The 18,567-nt window shown below is 43.8% G+C and overlaps 1 protein-coding gene across 1 annotated transcript in view; it reads right to left on the reverse strand.

Moving 5' to 3' along the window:
• Window positions 1-10,222: 10,222 nt before the first annotated feature.
• Window positions 10,223-18,567, reverse strand: part of NBEA (neurobeachin) — a 620,750-nt gene continuing 612,405 nt past the window's right edge. The window contains exons 56-58 of the mRNA XM_022574654.2: window positions 16,211-16,407; window positions 15,272-15,423; window positions 10,223-13,416 (exon numbers count right to left, since the gene is read on the reverse strand). Of these exons, the coding sequence (XP_022430362.2) occupies window positions 13,326-13,416; window positions 15,272-15,423; window positions 16,211-16,407 (440 nt within the window). The 3' untranslated portion in view covers window positions 10,223-13,325. The remainder of the gene's footprint in view (window positions 13,417-15,271; window positions 15,424-16,210; window positions 16,408-18,567) is intronic.

Genomic DNA, 18,567 nt, shown 5'->3' on the forward strand with positions numbered 1-18,567 from the left:
AATGGGTCGAAACCCTTCACCAGGTGAGACTTAGGGTGTTACTCTGATGAGACATAAGTTCTGCCACCTTCACCCTCGTGTAAGTCCCCCTGCTTTTGTCCCAGTGCAGCCCATATCGCAATGGCAGGTTTGTACGTCAGGATGTTTTTTCATGCATGAGAATTCAGTCCATAGTTGTGTAATTGTTAGGGTTCATTTTCAGAATGCCATCTTATAAACATTATTTCTAAGGGGATTTCCTCCTTGCTGTATTTTCTGCTGAACATTTAAAATTGGCTAGTCATTGTTTCCTTCTCAGTCAGCCGGACGATTCTCTGTTCTGGCCTGTTGATAGTCTGCTCTACCTCACTAGCTCTTCAGCATGAGAGCAGTTCCTGACTGGGGTCCATCAGAAAACAGATCCCCTATTTGAGCCAAAACCCTCCCTGTGTGATGCCATTTCACATCTCTCCAACTGCAGGCATTCAGGGGTGCTTTTATAAGCACTTTCCTTTCCCTGGTCCTAAAAGGACTTCCCTCCGTGTACATGAGTCTCAATCCTCCAGTTCTTGGTTTGGTAACGACCAGAAACAAAAACAAGTCTGAGCAGGTTGGAGGTAACATCAAATACAACATCCAAGAAGCTTCTCCTGAGTTTACTACATCTAATTTTTTTTTTTTTTTGCCTAAGCATAACTTACAATGTACAACAGATGGCAAAGGGAAACCTAGAGTTTGAGTTTCTTCAGCTAATAAACAAGATGGCATTAGGGGTATAGGGGGCTGTGGTACGTTTTAGTAATGGATGTTGTGGAAGGAGAGATTCCCTGCTGACAATCCTGAAGGCTGACTGATCCAGGACAACTGTCCAGTCTGGGACCTGGTCACTTTCCCCATCTGATCAACCGCCTAAAACTGAACAAAGTCCCAAGAAAAGAAATTTTGTATTTAAACTGTTTACTGGCTCGCTTTCTTTTTCTTTTTTTGGAAACTGGGAATTGGCAAATGACCTTAGAGTAGTAGCATTTTTCATAAAATATAGCTCTGTGGATTCATGACTCAGTTTTGTTTTTTTTGGGCCTGTAGTGACCTCCCTTAGGTTTTTGTCGACTCCAACATTTTTAGATGTTTTGTAGCAGCATGGTTTTTGAATAGTTAAGCCTCCATATTGCCAAAAAAGAGTCGAAATGGTTTGCTCTGATTTTTGCCCAAATTTTTACTTCTGTTTACTCCTTCAATTATGTGCCTTTCCTTATAAGCTCAAAGTATAATCTTTTACTCAATTTTCTCAAAGGGTTACCCCAATATCCATATGCCAATATCTCACATGCCTTTTCATTTACTTCAATAGCTCCCACTCTAAATCTGTGCCAGTTTTCTCCTTAGAACTTCAGGTCTGGATTTCTCATCATAGCATATAAGGAACAACTGGATCTCATTCCCAGACACGGAGAAGTTCCACACTGCCCTTCACCTTATGTAGAAAATCTGAGGCGGATAATGCAACAACGTTGCATTTCTCCTTGGCCTGTCTATGGATCAAACATTAATGCTCTTATAAAATCTGCATTCTACTTACAAAAATCAATGTAAACACTCATGATCCTCTTACTCTGTAGATAGATATTTGAGGTTCTATGAAATAGGGATTTATTTTTTTCTTTCTATGTCCCTCATTTTCAGTTCATAAATAGATGATCTGGTCTCACATTTAGATGAACTGGTTGGAGGCCCCTTTGTCAAATTAAGTAGGAAGATGGTATTCTCCTATTAATTAATTAATTGGGACGGTTTTGATGTTGAGGTCCCTCCCGTAAGAAACAGATACTCTCTAAGGAAAACTGGGGCTTCTGGTACCAGTGGAATTGTTCATTTTATCCAGTACTAGTTTGTTCTGCTTCCAGGGTCAGAGCCAGGGGTATGGTTGTAGGTTTCAATGAAGTAGATTTTTTTTTTTGTAAGAAGAAGAGTGAAACATTTCAGATCTGTCCAACCACGGGGCAAGCTCCCTCGGAAAGCTCTGTGCTTGCCATCCCCCCACAGGACCAGGTAGGAGGCTCCTGTCAGGAGGCCCATGAAGTCCATGCTAGTGACAAGGAGGAAAATGCACTTTCATAACCAGAAAGACAAGGCTTGTTTCCACCTTCATTACAACCTATTAGTGAAACTTAAGAGGAAACCAACAACTCAACACAGGCACCTGCAGGCTCCAATATTCATTTCTGAGTCCCTAAAGGAAACCCATATGTTCAGATTTGGGGGACACAGCAGAGACTCTGCTGCCTGAATCCCACGTGCCCTGGGATGCTCCTGAAGTTATGAGGGCCGAGTTGGGCACCATGTAATACCCGCTTTCAGAACTGCCCAACTGAGCTACCTCTTCTGACTGTCTGTGCACCTGCTAAGAGCCACGTGCTTCCTGAGGAGCCCCTGGCTTTGCCTGCACACGCCCTGTGTGAGACCATGACACCCAAGGTGTAGCAATTCCCCAAGAGTGGGAGGTTACTGCCTCTCCTTCCTCACATCCTCTTCTCAGCTAAAACCCCCATCTTTCAGGTCTCAGCTTCCTGTCACCACCTCTTGCAGGCAGCCTACCCCAGTGCCAGCCCTGGACAGGGGTCCCCCTCTGCTCCTTGCACTGTGCCCGCAACTGTACTGAAGTGGTGATCACAAGGCCGGCTGGCTTTGGGATTCTGGCTTCCCGTATGCTATTAAAAAACAGGGTTGTGGTATTTCTGTTGGTATAATACTGACTTTTCAGAATTCAATCTGAAGTCGTATTCATTTATACGTTGATATGCACTTAAGTAAAATAGAGACATACTGTCTTTAGGTCTCAAGTTGAACAAAAGTGCAGGTGTTTATGTTTAGAAAGTGCTCTGATCACCTCCCCTCTTGGTTTCAAACCCTTCCCAGAAGATCTCCCTTTAATTCCCGTCATTTTAGTTTTTTCATGTCTCCTCAAAGCAGTTTTGGGCTCCAATCTACTTCAATAGGCTACAGAATCATGTAGAATAAGGGTGGGGTGGAAAGACACAGTTAAGCAAATAGGAGAAGGATGTGGTGAGGGGATCAGAAGAGAGAGGATGGTGGGGGGAAGGGAAAGAGAAGGGGGAAAGGGGGAGGGGGAGGAGAGGAAGGGGAGCAAAGAGGGGGAAGTTCCCGGACTCAGTTCCCAGCCCTTCAGCTGGAGCCAGACACTGCCCTTCTCCCAGAGGGGGTCCCTTCTCTCCCCTCCCCTCTCTACTCCACCCCTGTCTGTTTTCCTTCTGAACTGAAACCAGTTCCTTCGGGCCTGACGTCTCCTGCCCGGGACAATTATATCAGCCTGGACCTTCTTTCCTGATCCTCCTACGTGAAGAAAGCAGCTGAAAGGACTGAGGAGCCTCAGCTGGGCCCTACACCGCTCTTAGCAAGAACAGAGACTGGGGACTAGTTTGGAATATAGTTATTTAACTACAGGTGCAACCGTTTGAATATAGCTTATTTAAAAATAAAACATGAGCGTCAACACAGCCTTTTCAGGACCCCACGCTGCAGCACCATGGAATTAGAGACCTGGATTGCCATCTTCCTGCATTCCTCACAACTGTCATGTTTGGGACCGCAGTGGGGAGTGGCCCCTGAGTCTCCCCACCGCACTGTCACCCCTGCTCCGAACCCAGGTTCTTGCACAGAACTTGGCTACTACAGAAAAAGTCAAATAAAAACTGCACTTGCGTGTGCTATGAAACCATTGCTCCTTTGATTCCTCGGTGTCCCACATATAAAGAGGAATTAATTCCAAGTTTATTGCGAGGAAAGCTTTGTGTGTGGCCTTCGACAAGATCACTGGCCTCTCAGGCCCCTTCTGTGAACAATAGGAATGATGATGTCCACCTTATGTGGCTGTTCTGATGATAAGAAACAGTGCGTTTCAGTCACCAAACAACAGGGGCACCCAGTGGGCACTCAACGGGGCTGGTAGCCATCAGTCACTGTAGGTGCTCTGCTTCCCTCTTTTGTTTTTGGCTGGCGCTGCCTGAAACTCCAGAGGAATTTGAAGTTCAATCACAGCAGCTGTGATCATCATTTTGGTTAGCATAGTTGCTTTTCTTCCTACTTCCTACTGTTCTCTATTTTTAAATCCCTGCGTATGGACATGTGCTTTGTGAATGTTATCATTCTCACCCTCGGCCAGTCATTTCAACTACTCCATCTCCGTGAGGACGGCAAAGGTCTCCCATTTTCTCACATAAAACGAAAAGCAAGAATGACAAACCAGCACACAAACAAAACCCTGCAACACCCACGATGCTCTCGGTGAGAACCTGCACTTGCTGAGTGCTTGGGGGTCTCTGGGCCACCCCTGGGCCAGGGGCAGTGCTGCCTCATCTCCTTTCTTCCCGAAACAACCCTTTGCAGGTGACCTGGGCTTCCACTTTCCCTTGGTGCTTAGCCTCTGGGGGGGTGGGGGGGGTGGGGCCTTTCCTTTTGTGCCAGCTCAGCAATGCATTTAAAACAGGGTTTTAGTATTTGATCCAACATCATAGTTGTTCTATTTGGGAAGGGCCTTCAGGGAGCCTGGTCTACCATCCAGCCTGAAATGGAGATGGCTTTCCGGTACCTCTCCCACAAATCACTCTTCTGTTTCAATTACCCAGAACTGGTTTTCTCTGCTTGTAAGTAAGAAACCTGACTGATGGAGGGGAGGCCCTTCTCCAAGACCCTTGGGGCTTCCCTCTCCTTCTGGTGACCCTGGGAAGGAGGTGAGGGCAGGATTTGCCCATGGGGCCAGGATTTGGGGTACTTATACCCCCTCTACCCAGCCTCTGCTAGGATTTCAGAAAACAATATTTCAAAAACATTTCAGGCGGTAACTTTACTTGATCAAGGAAGACGTGAAAAACGATTATCTACAGTTTCCATAATTTCATTTGAAAGGAAATGTTTAGCCCATATAAAAGACATCATCTCAGAATAAGAATAATTGAGCAATGTTAGCTTTAGGACAAGCTCGATCTCTGGCCTTTGATTTCACTTTAGACCAATGACATCTTCATCCTGGGCCTTCAGATCGGCTTTCGAAGTGCTGGCCTCGTTCCGTAGGAGGGCACAGGGCCCACCCCTCCCCTGCCCTATGGCGGGGACAGACCCTGGTTGCCTGCAGTTGATGATACTGGCAGTACGTGCCCAGGGCCTCCCTCATCCCAGACTATCCACCCCTGGGTGCTGGGTGGAGGGCAGGGGAGGAGGACCCGGTGGTTAAACAGCACTAGATCCAAACATATGTCTCTACTGGAGGCAGGGGAAGCCACGGGCTCAGCCCCGCCCACAGAGAACACAGGTTCCCTCAAAACCCCCTGCTGCTCCTGGGAGGGTCCCCTGCTCACATTCCCTCCATCCAGTCCTGAGAGTCAGGGAAAGGGCTTGCTGAGCCTGGGCAGAGGGGGTACAAGTGCCCCAAACCCCGGCCCCATCGGCAAGTCCTGTTCTCACTTCCTTACTTACTGCCTGTGTGGCCAACTGAGGCAGAGGTCATGACCTATCTGGCCATCAACAACCTAGTAGGACAGAGGAGTTGAGAGGACCAGATGACCTCTGCAGCCCCTCAACAACACCCTTAAGGGATCCTCCCCTTGGGCCCGTGGCCTGGCACCCCCAGCCCTACCCCCTGCTCTGGGCATGGAGAGCTTGACTCTTCCTGAGGTCACCAGCCTGAGGGGCGCTGGCTCAGACCGTGAAGCCCAGGGCTATTCTGCCTTCAGAATAATCCCCGTGGGAACCTCTTGCCATACAGAGGGGAGGAAAGTCTGTACAGAGGCCTCCGAGCTTCTAACCACAGGTTTTCCTACCAGGGTTTTGGCTCTAATCACCAACAGGGAAAACAGCTCATCATCCAAAAGAATGAACACTCAGAGGAGGCCCTGCTGAGAAGCAGGCTCTCCCAGTCGTGTTGAGCGGCTTCCCGTTTTGTTTCTGTGTGATCGGGAAGGGGCACCCCAGAAGAACAGAACTCAAACAAACAAAATCTTTCTGTCTTACTAGGTGCTAACCAGAACTGAAATCCAGATTTATGTCTGCAGGTGGTGGCAGGAAGCTGCTGGCTCTGCCTCTCCCACAGAGAGCATAGATTCCATTCAAAAACACGCACAGCTGTTCCTGTGAGTTTTGGCCACGTCATCAAAACACTCATCGTGGCACCTGAGGACTTCTCTGTTCGAGGGAATACCTCACAGAGAGGCAGCGCTTTGTGAGTTGGAAAAAATGCAGCCTGCACAGGGCTTTCTCTATTGTACACCTGAAGAGCCAAACCTTACAAAGTTTCCATAACCTGCCCAAGGTCACCGAGCAGGGGAGCTAGGGCTCCGACCCAAGTCTTCAAGTCTCAAGCTTACTGTTTTTTTCCCACATGACCGACGCATTTACTTACTCATTGGTTTATTCATTCATTCAATCAACAGTTTCAAGGGCTTAGCATGTCGGTTTACAGTCCAGTGGAAAAGACAGACACATAAATGACAGTGACAACGCAGTTTTGTGCTAAATGCCTGCAACGCCAAAAGGAAAAACCCTGGCAGTTTTGTTGTCATGTAGTGGAAGGGAGATGTGTGTCAGTGAGCCGTGAGAATACAGGGAGATGGTGCAAAAGGAGGGGTGTGTGCAAGCAACCCCGTGCACTGAGAGATGGGCACCAACTACACAGGGAGGGGGGCTTCGCAGAGGAGGTGATATGGAGTCAAGAAAAAAAAAAAAAAGTGCTCATCAAGACAGGGCAGCCAAGATGGAAGACCTAAAAACCACAGGAGAAAGGGGCAAGCAGAGATGGCGGTCACCGGCTCTGAGCACAGGACTGGCTCAGGGCTGACAAATTCAGAGTGGTTGCAGGAGCCAGTGTGAGGCCAGGCATATTTTTAAGTTTTAAAAGAACATTTTTTAACTGAAGTATAACATACACACAGAAAAGGACACAAAACTTCACTGGGCCGCTCAGTGAATGTTCACAAGGTGAACGGACCTGCATAACACACGCAGCTCCTGAGAAGGAGCCCAACATGGCAGAACAGACCTCCAGCGCTCAGGAGCCCTGGCGTGGCCCTCACCAGTCATGACCTCCCATCCAGTGACCACAATTCTGATTTCTGACAGCACATATCAGTTTCACCAGTCTTTGTACTTTACATAACATGGAACACGTACTCTCTTGTGCTGGTATTTTTAAATCAACATCTATGTTTGATTACTGGGCACAAAGCTGCCAAGAGCATTCTTTTCCATGTCTTGCTGATGGATGGAAGCAGGGATTTCCCTTGGATCTTTATCTAAACATGAGACCATGGGGTCATACACAGGCAAGGAATATTCTTAGCTTTACTACCAAACTTGAATTTGTCACATTTTTCTAAGCAGGGATAGGGAGCTAGAGGCAGGGAACTGTATTAATTAAGGATGCTTTGATTTGATCTCAAGCACCAAAAAATACAGCTTTGATCAACTTGGGTCACTAGGGTGACCCAATCACTAGGGTCATCAGAAAGGAGGTGACATGGTGGGACCGGGATGGGTCCAGGAGGTCGCCAGGGGTCGAGTCCCAGTAAAAAAAAAAAAGTCACATGACACGTAGAGGAGGAAAAGTTACCCCCAGAAGATCCACAGCAGATAAACAGGGAAAGGGATGCCAAACAGACGGAAACGAAACACGCCCTAGACCGTGGAAGGTGACAGCCACCTGCCGAGCGAGGTCTACTGAAGCTTGACTTATGCTGTAAACAACACAATGCAGATACCATTATCCCCATTTTAACTGACGAGAGAACTAAAAAGTCACTTCCAGAGGAGCCCTGTAACGGGACCCTGCCCTTCAGCGGCCTGAAAGGCCCAGAATATGAGGAGAAGCTCTTACCTCAAATCATCTGTCAGCTCCGCTTCTCCCGACGGGATGAAGGTGGGGTAGGGAGCAGAAATTTAAACACTTAAATACTCCTTCTTTTGTAGCCTTGAGCGTTGCTATCATCCGTGAGTCCCTGAACCTTGACGGGAAAGGCCCAAGGCTATGACCGGGTCCCTTAGTTTGGCCGTAAACCTCTTTGCCGCAAATATTTTCGCTGCATAATTAATTGACCGTAAGGCAATTTTGTCGTAAAAGATAAACTAACTGACCCTTTGGTTTGACACGTGTAATACAAAAATCATGACAGATGATGATGATTGGCCCCAAGAGTTGCATTTCTTATTTTGAAACACATTACATTGGAGGAGAAAGAGGCCGAGGGCCTGGAAGGTGCAGAGTTGGACCCACATCTCCCACAGAACTCTGGAACTTCTATCAGCGGACGTGTGACACGTGACAATACGGCAGCGCACACAGCAATGTAGAAGGCTTTCACTACCCAGTACAAAGCTCAGTGACAAATAGCATCCTAGTATTTAGAAACTGATGGCTGATACATCTTTTAATGAAGGAAGACACTTTATGGGGACTTCCCTGGTGGCGCAGTGGTTGAGAAGCCGCCTGCCGATGCAGGGACACGGGTTCGAGCCCTGGTCCGGGAAGATCCCACATGCCGCAGAGCAACTAAGCCCGTGCACCACATCTACTGATCCTGAGCTCTAGAGCCCGCGAGCCACAGCTGCTGAGCCCACACACCACAACTCCTGAAGCCTGTGCGCCTAGAGTCCGTGCTCCACAGCGGAGCGGCAGGGGGGCCCACTGCAGTGAGATGCCTGCACACTGCGGCTAAGGGTGGCCTCCACTCGTGGCAACTAGAGAAGGCCCGCGTGCAGCAATGAAGACCCAACACAGCCAAAAATAAATAAATCAAATAAATTTTTATATAAAAAAAGACACTTTATGGAAAAAGTGCAATGCTGAAGGAGATAAACCAAAAAGCAAAAAAAAAAAAAAAAGTGTAAAATACTATGAATGTAAGACTTGGGAGACAAGTGTTTAGGTAAAACCTCCTAAGTAAAATCAGTTATTTGAGCAGTATTGCCATGAATCTATGCACATTTTAAATGTATTCAACTATTTGCATTTTGCAATAAAGTCCTCTTAATTTTGTTACTCATTGTTCATGTTTCACGATGTCCTTTTTAATGTCCCTCTTATATTTTTAGTTATTTTATCTTTTACAGCAAAATTGCCTTATGGCCAATTAGTTATGTGGCAAAAATGTTTGGGGCAAAGATGCTTACGGCAAAGAAACTTATGGCAAAAATACCTAGAACTGGCTGTGACAGTAACTGGAGAATGGAGCTCTCTGGAAGGACCACAGTGCAGGGCGGGAGAGGCAACCTGCGGCTTTGGGTGTCAGGGCAGTGGGAAGAGGGAGGACCCCTGAATATTCCTGCCAAATTTGCCCAGGGGTCTGGGCTTCATCTATACATTTGTTAAAGCTACATTTACTGACAATCTACTCTGAATCCAACACTGCCCTAAGGATCCAAGATAAAAGAGTTCCATTGCCAAGAAGTTCACAGTCACAAGGCAGGAGAGGCTAGTAAGCTATGACAATACACTGCTCTGCAGTGACAGGGACATGCCAGGTATGAGGAAGCTAACCCAGGGGTCAGGGAAGGCCTCATAGAGGAGGGGACACTTGAGCTGCAAATATGACAATAAGTAGAAGTGTGATGATGTTGTAATTTACTTTAAAATACCCAGTATAGGCAATGTGATAGTATGTATTAATGTTCTCTGCACGCTAGGGGCCAGTTTCCCTGATCAGAAATTTACACTCCAGATCATTTAAATAGTAGAGTCTCAACGTAAAGTCAAGGGCCAGAGCTACAGCTTCCTTATCCCGAAGGAGACCAGAAGCTTTATTAGTTAGGATAGTGAATGATAAGACTGACTTTTCAGTGGGGAAATTACTGACTCCTTCATTAGCATCACTGATGAAATTAATGGTATTTCATAGATGTGAATTCAATCTACACTGGCTACAGTATTTTGGAGACTTTTCCTACTGCTCCATAGCCAGGGTATAAGAATCGACCGAGGTCTTTAGCCTGTACTCTTGGGGTGGTACCCAAGGCTTGATTCCTAAATGATTGGGTTGGAGGAGTCTGGCTGCCAATGGCATTACAAGACTAATGGGATCCTGCTTCCAGATGATCAGTGCATCTGCTTCCAGTGTATCTTCCATGTACAATGATTGTCAGATCACCGAAAAAGGCGCTGGACTTCCCAAGCTCACAGAAGACTTCTGTGAATGGTCTCACGCTTGCTTGCTTGCTTGCTTGCTAAAACGTGTTTGCTGAAGATGTGTTTCTACGATGTGGCAGAAATTGATCCTGAAAATTGTTTTCATTATAACATAGTGAAGATGTGGGGTTTGGGGACTACCTTCACCTGCCAAAAAGCCTGTGAATGAGCAAATTGGTTTAGGTCAATTTGCAGCAAGGAGTGCCACCAGGTGGTGCAGATAAAGAGGAGTTCTCTGGGCAGGGAACACACTAAGAACCAAGGCACAGGGTAGATCTCAGCCACTGGTAGTAGGTGGGTTTGCCTGAGGTGCAGGGTGTCAAAGGGCGGGGTAGATGAGACTGTTTCCCTCCTGGAGGATTTCTGTGCTCTCCTGAGTCTGGGCTTCATCCCTTACATTAATGTTGTCAACAATGTGCCCAGGGGTGACCCACATCAGAATCACCTGGGTGGATGGGGCCCTAGATTCTGCTCATAGAAATAAGCTCCCCAGGTGATTTTTCACCCACCAGAGTTTAGGAACACAAGGAAGCCATGGCAGGGTGCTGGGCAGTGGGATGACTGGGCTGGTGGTGTAGTCAGACCCTCGGGCAGCAGTCTCATGGAGTACGGTGGGAGGGTTCTGATGTGAGGCCCAGATTCTGGTCAAGAGGTCTTGGTGACAGTCCAGGCAATGGTTCTGGAAGTGGGGCAGTCGGTTTAAAGAGGCCTTGAGGTAATGACCAGCCTGCGGAGTGATGGATGGGCTGTTAGCAGGGCTGGGTTGAGGGAGCCAGCCGGGCTGAGGATGACTGACAGACGTCTGGTTTGGGGCCAGGAGGGAGAGTGACAGTAGCAAGGCTTTCTCAGGCTACTATATGGTTGTGTCCTTTTTGTCCCGAGAATGCAGATGGAAGCTTACCTGTGGTTCTGTTGCTCCCTGGGCCCGTCTGGAGCCCCCTCAGCCCAGCTCCTGTTACCTGCCTGCTCTGGTCAGCAGCTCCTCCACTCCCGCCTGCGTCGTGCCTGGTCAACGATAAATTCTAGAAAGCGTGGTTCAAATGAAAATAGCACGATTTGCTAACTTTCATGTAATGGACTGTTACACCCTTCACCTGCATTTAGTTTCTTTTAAATGAAACAAAAATAACCCCAAAAGTGGACTGTGCAGAAGAAATAACAAGAGCTGTTTCCCTCTGGTCACCGGTGCCCCAAATCCCTGCCAGATGGTCAAGCAGAGAAGCTCATGTTTCAGCAAATTACAGAACCTCATTAGGACTCTATTTCATGTTCTTAGATGCTCTAGGCCTTTATATGAGGTGACGTTGATTTCTTAAACTTGTATGACAACATAATGAATGCACATAAGTGAAGTGTCCAATGAAATGTGAAAAAATCGGTGAATTCTTTGCATATTTTATTTGTCTTTTTTTGATTTCCAACTCACACACATCTGGCATATTTTACATCTTTGCAATAAAACATGGTTACAATAGCTTAAGGAATTTATATATCCAAAATATTTCACCATGATCTCAAGATGAAATGAACTTGTCTTCCAGATGTTCATTATCCTCCCAATTCTAAGCTACAAACTCAAGATATTGCTTACAGCCTGGTGATGAATAAATTAATCATTACGCCGATTCCCCAGAACTTCAGAATCTCATAAATACAAACAACAGTGAAGAAGGAATTCAGTGCTAAAACTTACTAGTACAAGGTGGATAACAAATAAGTAATCACATCAATAAATAATGATATGTTTCTGGTGCAAAGTGCCAATACAAAGAACCCATTATCTTGTTTTTATCTTTTTAAATAAATGACTGCAAGTGAGTGTAAATTCTGAGAAAATTACATTCCTGTAACATGCCTCATAGCCCTACCGACACAATATGTACATATCTATGACGATACAGTCACCAAATATACAAAGAAGAAACATGAATAAAGTGTATATACCCCTGGGTGTATAACTTGATCAGTACAATGTATGGAAAATCATTTGATAGCCATCATTGTATATCATAAAAGATGAAGTGCCTTAGGCTAAGAATGTGGCTTTAGGTGAAAATTTCACAAGAACCTAAAAGAATAACGCCAGTTATTGTTATAATAAAGTCTGACTTATTATTAAAGAAACTAAGCTATTCAAGAACCAAAGAGAGAGAGAGAGAGAGAGAGGGGGAAAAAAAAAACAGCAAAAAAGTTAGCATCAGATTCTCCTCCCCTAATGTACACACGCTAAGCCAGCAGGATGATTCTGGAAGAGTTGTCCAGGAGTTGGGAAGCCATTACTATGGAACTAAATGGTCGGGACTCCTATTTATACAATAAAACCAGGACCTCATCCCTAAGCCCCCTTTCTGCTGTGTCTTCAAATTATGAAGGTTAGGGCTGAATTTTCTTTGTATCAAGTACCAAAATGGCAAATAATGGCTTAGTATTCAAATGCTTTATGAGCAAATTTCACTTAGAAGGGATGAATTTAGATTTAAAAGTGCAAAACTATGAATTTTGGTGAAAATGTCAAAAATTACTGATTGAGCCCAAATTCAATCCTTTCATACAAGCTGTGTCCTTGCACAGATCTTACTATTTCCTAGTGTCAATGCACCTGTTCCATCAAGACTTCAGGATTAAAGAACATGCAAGTTGTAACTCCACAATAAAATTAAGAAATGTTTTGTTCTTTATACAAGGTTTTACTTTTACAAAAGTATCCCTTTAAATAAGATGCATCTGATGTACAAAGTATCAAACGTGTTTTTTTTTTTTTCTCAGCTTGAAAAGAGGCTGGAAATGGGATGCAGGTTAGGTTCAAAGCTTAAACTTTGTAACAACTGGACACAAGGTTCCTCAGAATTGTCAAAAGTCTCTTGTGACACGTCCTACTACCTTTTCTCAATAAACGACAAGATATGAAATAATTACCAAAACATCTCCTAATTCATATAATTTACATGATATAAGCTTGCTTGGTAGCAGCTGGTGTTCAGTAGTGAAAAAACACACAAAGTAAAATGGCTGCTGACTACAATGTACAGCTATTGCTGGGTGTGATGGAATGTACAAACGGAGGTCGATGTAGACGAGTTTTTTTCCACCAGAGATATTGCCTTTCCATGCAGCACTTGTGCTCTCAGCTTTAACTTGGCTTTTGGCTCTCCATTTGTCTTCAGTATCTGTTCTGATGCTCATAATGCCACCGATTAAAATCTATATTAAAAGCTACAATGCTACCAGAAGCCATGCCAGTGATCAGAGTCCTGGAAAAGCAGAGGCGGTAGTTAAGAGAGACACAAAATCACTGATGTGGTGCTACTTTACACTAAACAATAGCACGATCTCAAAGTTCACCAGGTTTTACTCTTGTGTGCCCTCAGATGGAATTAAAATTTATTCTTGGTTCTCCTAGGAGAAGCTGAATCAATTCTGAAAACACCTGGACTGCCAGACCATGTGTTGATTAACTTTTGATCAGACAACTCATCAGATAAAGACTTTCTGAGTAGGCATCCTCACTGTATGTTTATCTGTCAATTTGTAACTCATGTGCATATGCTACTGCTCCAACGTATCAAGGACATCATAAAACAACAATAATAATTGAAATTAAGGATGAGATTGAAAAAGAAACAGAAACAGTATCTTTCCTTGCTCCTCCTGGGAGACCACTAAGACGACTACAGCCTTGCCTATGCTCTCTCATCTACTCTCTCCCCCATACCGAGTGAAGGATAAAGATCTTACAAAATCTTTCCTGCCCTCTGCACCCCTTGAGAAGAGCTAATCACTTCCTTCTTCTGTTCCTCTGCTCCTGCTTCCCTCATATACATTTATTATGATTATTTGAGCTCTTTGGGGTCAGTGATCTTGTTTTGTATCCTCAGGACTGTGCACAGTGTTTAATCTATGATGGTGGCAGCAAATGTTTGCAACATGAATACATGAATGAATAAGAATATCTGGGAGAATATTTAAACTACTTAAGAACACAGGTCATTTCAAATACTTTAGAAACACCCATGTATATAAAATAATTACACGGTAAACCATTCCCATTTATGAATACGGACTACAGCATTTTGGAACACTCTAATAATAATCTGCTTAAATTTTCTTTAAAACAGGTTGGGCTGCAGATCAAATACCCCTTCCCCAAACTAACTTAAATTCCATTGCTTTTCTTGATGACTTCAGTACCGTTTTACTATAGTGTGAAGATGCTTTGTTAAATTTACCATACAAGCCTTAACATTCATACTGTTTTAAAACCAATACTCTTATAAAGAATATACACATAGTTGAAATAAGTTGGTTAATAAGCTTTTCTTATTTCTGTTAAATATATAGCAAAAAATGAGAAATTACCGTATTAAGATTATTGTTTTATTTTTTAAATTTAGAAATTTAGACTTTATATTCCAATTATTCTTTTCACTTTATAATAAACCCAAAGGCAAACTTTAGGAAATAACAAAATCTTGTTGCAAATTGAGGAACAGGAGAAAATCATATTACTTTGTTAACATTCCTGTCAATTCTTTCCAAGAAAAGATTATAGTGTCTTAGGGAAATACATAAAATACCGCAAAATAACACAAATGGCAGGTATGTGAATAAGAAAATGGGGGGGGTGGTGCTGGAGATTATTTCAAGTAACGAGTGCCTCGTATTTTTAAAACAGAGGCCAGCTGTAGTCTGTACGTTGCATTTGGCTGCATTTAGCTAGATGTATGCCTCAAGCCGAGACTCTGCTAAAAAATATGTGTTTCTTTCACATAATGTAAGCCAGGCAGGCCTGTCTGAGACCAGGTAAGGATGTGAGAACAGAGAAGCTGGTGGGGATAATTCTACATTTTGGGCAGTGTCTAGATGCGCCTGTTTTTCTTCAGACCCATTTCTTTCTTTTTTCCCCCTTATTCTCTTCCTCTGTTTTCTTCTTACCAGAATCCTTTCTTACAGTACTTACTCCTCTCCTCAATTTACCCTTCTCTGCACTAGTCTTTCTTCCATCTGCATGCTGGAATCTTCTTCACAGCACGTTTCACCCTTGGTAAAATGTTAAGAACTTTCAATGACAGTTCTTGAGCGATTACATTTCTCCCCAACATGGCTCACCTCTGGTCATGGGATAAGTCCATTGCTCTAATGCCAGCATCACATCCAGGGTAAATGTACAGCTGCTTGAAGTCACAGGCCTGCCAAACCTCCACCACGCCATTGTCCCCTCCGGTCACCAGGTTCTGGCCATCGCTACTCAGGAGAATGGCCTTTGGACAAGGCAGAAAAGCAACCATTTCTCTCAGTGTTTCCCAGAAGATCAGTGGGCACTACTGGAAGGCACTTAATACAAGTCCCTTGTCATTATTTTCTACTTTTAGCCACTAGTCCAAGTTTTCTAAAGTCCAATCCATAGACTTTCCAATGTGGAATTCATCAAAGTTCTTACATAAACAAAGCATCTTATTAAAACCAATTTAGGTTACAAAATAACAGAAGTCCCAAAGAGAATATTATCAGTCTAATCCAGAAAGAACTTGAGAATTAAGTAACATGATGTTTTGTTAAGTTCTGAATACTAGCTATGTCAAGACTTTTAGAACAAATGGCAGAAGCATATTTAAAAGCTGTTTTTAATAATGATAAACCAGCAATTATAATTCATTTGTGAGTGATGGGCAATTTGGTATGTAATTTTGGTCTAGGGTTCAGAAGATAAGATTCTTTGACAATAAACTCAGTTTTAATGTCAGGGGAGTGCAACGCAGGAACAATTGTTTGTAAGAGGAGATTAGGAAAAAATCTCCTTAAGGGTCTAACCTCTAATCAAACTACAGCCATCACCTCCGAAGTCTAATTCACTGAGTTAGTTACTTGGGATTAAATGAACTTTGGGTTTGTTCAAAGCATCAATCAACATGAATTTATATGCTTTTACAAACCAACACACATTTACCTGGATACCAGAGAAATTCTATTATGAGTCATTTAATGTAAAATAGTCAATCTATAACCTCTTGGCTAGGTCCCCAGTTAGCATGGAACATGCAGATTTACCCGTGTTGAATCGTTGATCTCCATTTGAGCCAAAAGTTTCCCATTGATGCTGAAATTGCTGAATCGTCCTCGTTCATAGTAGATGATACAGTGGCCTTCACTGGAGACAGAGATCAAGCGTGGGAACAAGCAGTTTTCTGGTCCTTCGAGGGCTCTTAGCAAATCTCCAGTGATTGTGTGGACGAGGCAAGGGCCCTCTGCAGAGCGGGGAACAGAAAGGCCAGAGTCATTGGTGACGACCAGTCACGTATTAGCTCCCACACACCTGCAAACCGTACCTGAATAATACACTCAGATTTGTTGAAAGAAGGTAGAAAAGAAAAGAACTATGGTGGCAAGAGCAAAGCACTGATGTTAGATTTCAACAGAACAAGTACAGAAAACTGTTACATAACACACACGTGTCTTCCAAACTTTTTATCTAGGTCAGTAGTTGCTCTTTTCCTTCATGAGATAATATTCATTAAAAAAGGATACAGTTCATACATTACATGAGAATAAAAGACTGTATGTCAAAGTTTTCTCTTAATATGTGTTTAGAACTTTTTCTTTAGAAAGTTCAGGAGAATTATCAAAACAATCACTAATTTTCTTTAGTATCATCAAAATTTTAATTGTACCACATAAATACAATACTATCAAATAATAAGTTTTACCATTCTATAGTCTATACATAAAATGTAAAAGGCAAAATTAAGAAAAGGAATCCAGTAATTCAGACTGTAGGAACACTTTTTCTTTTTTAAATAAATGAAGAGTGAGGCGAGAATGTAAAAGTAGTATGGGGAGTGACTTATTTTTTCTCAGGTAGAAATTTTAAGATAAAACATTCAGTAGTCAAGTTCAGACAAATAATTGGTTAATGTAGTTTGGTATTACCTGTCCCCCAAAACCCCCAGAAAAACTGCAAAAAACCATGCATGAATTACATTCTTATGTTTCAAACAATTGATTTCAGTAGATACATATTTTACAAAACAAGTGACATTATAAGGCTATACCTAAATGTTTTCCTGATTACTAAAGTAATAGATGTGCATTCCAGAAAATACAAAGAGTTAGAGAAAAAAAATAGCAATCACTTCTAGTATCAACCATCATATACAGAAAATTAATGTTTCTCCCTATGCATATTGTGTCTCTTGCTTTCCTTCCCTTTCCTTTTTTTCTTTTTTTTTGCTTTACAGAACAGAATGATATTACATGTTATTTCTAAGACAGACATTAAAAGACATTTAGTGAAAATATCCTATGTGTCCCTCCCGGGGTTATTTATTCTTAAATACAAAAACGCAGTGTCCCTGCCTTCAGACATTATACCCATTATCTCTAAAGCGGCCAGACTAAGCTCCTATAAACCAAACCTGATCACCTCATCGCCTTGCTGACGCCAATGGCGATCACCTCATCGCCTTGCTGACTCCAATGGCGATCACCTCATCGCCTTGCTGACGCCAATGGCTTCCCACTACACTCAAAACAAAATACAAATGGCAAATACTTGTGCCGCGGGGGCCCCTCACCTCTTCAGCCTTTGTCTCCTTACGTCCGCGGTGTCCTCACCACACTCGGCCCCTTTGGTTTTCTTTCAGTTTCTCCAAAGCATTAGGCTCCTTACTGCCCCGGAGCCTCCCGTGGAGAACTGGTATCTCAGCCAGAATTAGAATCCAAGTTTCCTGACTTTTCCCGAAACAGTACTTTTTCCACAAAAAGTCAAAAGAATTAAGTCATCGTATTTCCTTTCCCATCTACCACTACACAGTCCCCAGCCTTGAGAAGAAAATGACTTGTGGAGGGGGTTGGATCCAAGGCTGTGTCTGATGAGCAGCCTGAGCCCCCCATGGACCCCACCATCACGGATATCTTCCCCTTGTCTTTCATTTTTTTTATTTCTTTTTTTTTTTTACTATATTTTTATTTTTGGCTGCATTGGGTCTTCGTTCTGCACGCGGGCTTTCTCTAGTTGCGGCAAGCAGGGGCTACTCTTTGTTGCCGTGTGCGGGCTTCTCATTGCGGTGGCGTCTCTTGTCGTGGAGCATGGGCTCTAGGCGTGCGTGCTTCAGTAGTTGTGGCACATGGGCTCAGTAGTTGAGGTTTGTGGGCTCTAGAGTGCAGGCTCAGTAGTTGTGACACACGGGCTTAGTTGCTCCGTGGCATGTGGGATCTTCCTGGACTAGGGATCGAACCTGTGTCCCCTGCATTGGCAGGTGGATTCTTAACCACCAGGGAAGTCTCCTCCCCTTGTCTTTTTTTTTTTTTTTTTTTTTTTTGCGGTACGTGGGCCTCTCACTGTTGCGGCCTCTCCTGCTGAGGAGCACAGGCTCCGGACGCACAGGCTCAGCGGCCATGGCTCACGG

The sequence above is a fragment of the Delphinapterus leucas genome, chromosome 18, assembly GCF_059928025.1.
Source record: "Delphinapterus leucas isolate spDelLeu-1000000601 "Yukka" chromosome 18, BTC_Dleu_Yukka2, whole genome shotgun sequence".
Classification (NCBI taxonomy): domain Eukaryota; kingdom Metazoa; phylum Chordata; class Mammalia; order Artiodactyla; family Monodontidae; genus Delphinapterus; species Delphinapterus leucas.